The sequence below is a fragment of the Salvelinus sp. IW2-2015 genome, linkage group LG1 (assembly GCF_002910315.2).
Source record: "Salvelinus sp. IW2-2015 linkage group LG1, ASM291031v2, whole genome shotgun sequence".
Lineage (NCBI taxonomy): Eukaryota > Metazoa > Chordata > Actinopteri > Salmoniformes > Salmonidae > Salvelinus > Salvelinus sp. IW2-2015.
The window spans coordinates 36,385,673-36,388,692 of record NC_036838.1 but is presented as its reverse complement, the minus strand read 5'-3'; the positions used below and the strand labels follow the sequence as shown (position 1 = coordinate 36,388,692).

General features: G+C 44.3%; 1 protein-coding gene across 1 annotated transcript in view; it reads right to left on the bottom strand.

The window, feature by feature from the left end:
• LOC111966555 (6-phosphofructo-2-kinase/fructose-2,6-bisphosphatase 4) overlaps window positions 1–1,324 on the bottom strand; it is a 69,818-nt gene extending 68,494 nt beyond the window's left edge. The window contains exon 1 of the mRNA XM_023991307.2: window positions 1,190–1,324. Within this exon, the coding sequence (XP_023847075.1) occupies window positions 1,190–1,232 (43 nt within the window). The 5' untranslated portion in view covers window positions 1,233–1,324. The remainder of the gene's footprint in view (window positions 1–1,189) is intronic.
• Between the last annotated feature and the right edge of the window lie 1,696 nt (window positions 1,325–3,020).

Here is a 3,020-nt window from a genome sequence, read left to right as displayed (position 1 = left end):
TACATAAACACTATTATGGTACACATTCACACACCCTACTTCTCCAGTCCTGCAGATGTCAGTTCAGGGCTTAGCAAACTAAACCACTCCATGGTGAAGGACAGGGCGGCGCACAATTGGCCCAGCGTCGTACAAATATATATATTTWAAAAAACGGAGTGGCGCAGAGACCAAGTTTTGTGTAATCTAGCTCCAACCACATCGATTCGCCAAGGTCAATACTTGAAAAAAAAAAAGTTTAAATGAAACGTCTACTTTGTACCGATGTTTGTCCTCTGTAGTTGTGTGGCTTTATTTGCTAAAATCCATACTTTTCAATAAACGTTAATCAAATACAACCACTGACTGTTTCCTTGTTGAGATTCAATCGGCACATGCACATTTGCGCTGAGCAAACACTCAGAGGTTGTATTTGTTCACTGAAAAAGTATGGATTTCAGCAAACAAAGAAAAGCATGCAACTACTGGGGACAAACATAGGCACAAGGTAGGTGTTTCATAATTCCCATGTTTCGTTCATATTGAACTTGGGCGAATCGATGTAGTAGGAGCTAGATTTCACATAGCATGATTCTCTTCTCCACTGTTGGTGGAGTCGTCAGAAAMGTCCTTCATCGTTGAGTTTAATACGCTATTCAGGGCACTGCGTGATAGGCTATTTGTGGATAAAATATGCGCAATGTATTTAATTTCCCAAAACATTGCATCTCACATAGCATTTATTGCACAATATTTAAACGCATATTTAATAATGAAATAAACTAGCTAACGTTAGCAAGATACATTTTGACTAACGGCTGTCATCACTACGATTCCACTAATAAAAACGCACCATGTACTAACATTGACTAACCAACCAATAGTCACTGACAGTTGACGGTTCACTAGCTAGACAGATTGCGATGCTACCAGAGGGGCACTATGAACAGCGGTCTTTGCGAAGGCTGATAATATTCGTCTGTTGCTTCTAAAAAAAAAAAAAATCTGTTGACATCGCTTTATTATTATTTGAAGAGTCAATATGGCTCTGTTGTTGTATGTGGACCTAGCCTACATGACAACCTTGTTTACTTCCTCCGCCGCGCGCTAGCTCGCCGACGCACTAGGCAGTATGTCCTCGTTGAAACTCCCTCATCGCATCCATCATGAAATTATACATGTTACAACTCCATCGGTGTTGAAACCCTACCTGTCCAGTCTTGCGTGGCTCGTGGTCGGCAGGAACCCCTCATAGTCCAGGTTTGAAGGAGAGCTGCTCGTTGCCAGCGTTGTTTCGTTGTGTGCGTCTCTCCGCGGTGCTTGATGGCAATGAATGGAGTGACATTTGGAGAGGCATGCAAGTCCTGTCCAACAGGACGGAGAGGATTTCAGACAGCGCAGATGCGCTACAACAGGCACGGGGTTATGTGAGCACTAGCTAAATTGATTTTTTCACTAGCAGTAATGACTAATCTTTGAAAATACAAATGTCCTTTTTTGTTTAAATATGGTTGGGTTCACATTAATCAAAAGATGAGAGCCTATGTGGCAATGAGATCAGGGGTCACCACATGTGTTGTGTTGAGTTGTGATGAGGTCAGCAAGAATGAGAACGTTCATAAACTCATAACATCTCTCTCTTTCTCACACATATACACACAATTCATGGGACATTTTAGTCATAGTTCAATGGAAAGGATTTCACATATTTAATTTTAGAAAGGGCTTGATTGTGCATTGCAATCTTCAATACAATACCAATACTTCCACAATACATCTTAGAATGAATCATGATGCAAACTTTTTTCAAAAGCAGAATTCAATAAAAGAAGAGAATGCTCGGAATTCAAACAACATGCTCGTGACAGCAAGATATTTCTYCTCTCAGCTGGGATCTCTACAGCTGCACCCCACTGCAAGAATCCAGCTCTGACTATGGTGTCGTCTGCAGAGAGGACAGACATGATGATGAGTGGCAGAACATGACTGACCTGACAAAACCAGTGGCGATTTTAGCATGTAAATCTTGGTGGGGCAAACTCCCTCAGCTTTTGGGGGGATGCATGCCAGCAAAGTGACAATACTAAACAACACTATAACGGTGAGAAACGGTGCCCACAAACTGTTAGGGCCTACATTAAGCTGTTCAAACAGCAGAGTCCCAACACCTTACTACCGCTACACCTGGCTATCAGCAGAGCCTTGTCTGGCAGCGAAACAGTTCATTCAGACTCATTTACTGCCTTTAAAAAAAACAGCTGATATGGCTGACCTGCTTAAACAAATGTGTTTTTTCCCCCGCCTTTTTTTCTCCCCAATTTCGTGTTATCCAATTGGTAGTTACAGTCTTGTCCCATCACKGCAACTCCCGTACAAGAGCCATGCGTCCTCCAAAACATGACCCTGCCAAGCCGCACTGCTTCTTGACACACTGCTCGCTTAACACGGATGTGTCGGAGGAAACACCATACAACTGGCGACCGTGTCAGCATGCGCCCGGCCCGCCACAAGAGTCGCTAGAGCGCGATGGGACAAGGACATCCCGACCGGCCAAATCCTCCCCTAACACGGACTACACTGGGCCAATTGTGCGCCGCCTCATGGGTCTCCCGGTCGCGGCCGGCTGCGACACTCCCGGGATCGTACCCGGGTCTGTAGCAATACAGTGCCTTAGACCGCTGCGCCACTAGGGAGGCAAACAAATGTGGTTTCTACTGACAATTGAGATGTACAAAGTATGGCATAAGGTGACAACGAGCGGATAATTTGTATTTATATATTTATTTGATTTAACCTTTAATTTAACTAGGCAAGTCTTAAGAACAAATTCTTATTTACAATGAGGGCTTACCCCGGCCAAACCCGGACAACACTGGGCCAATTGTGCGCCGCCCTATGGGACTCCCAATCACTGCCGGATGTGATACAGCCTGGATTCGTACCAGGGACTGTAGTGACGCCTCTTGCACTGAGATGCAGTGCCTTAGACTTCTGCGCCACTCGGGAGCCCAAAATAAGAGGCAATCCGTAATTTCGATTAA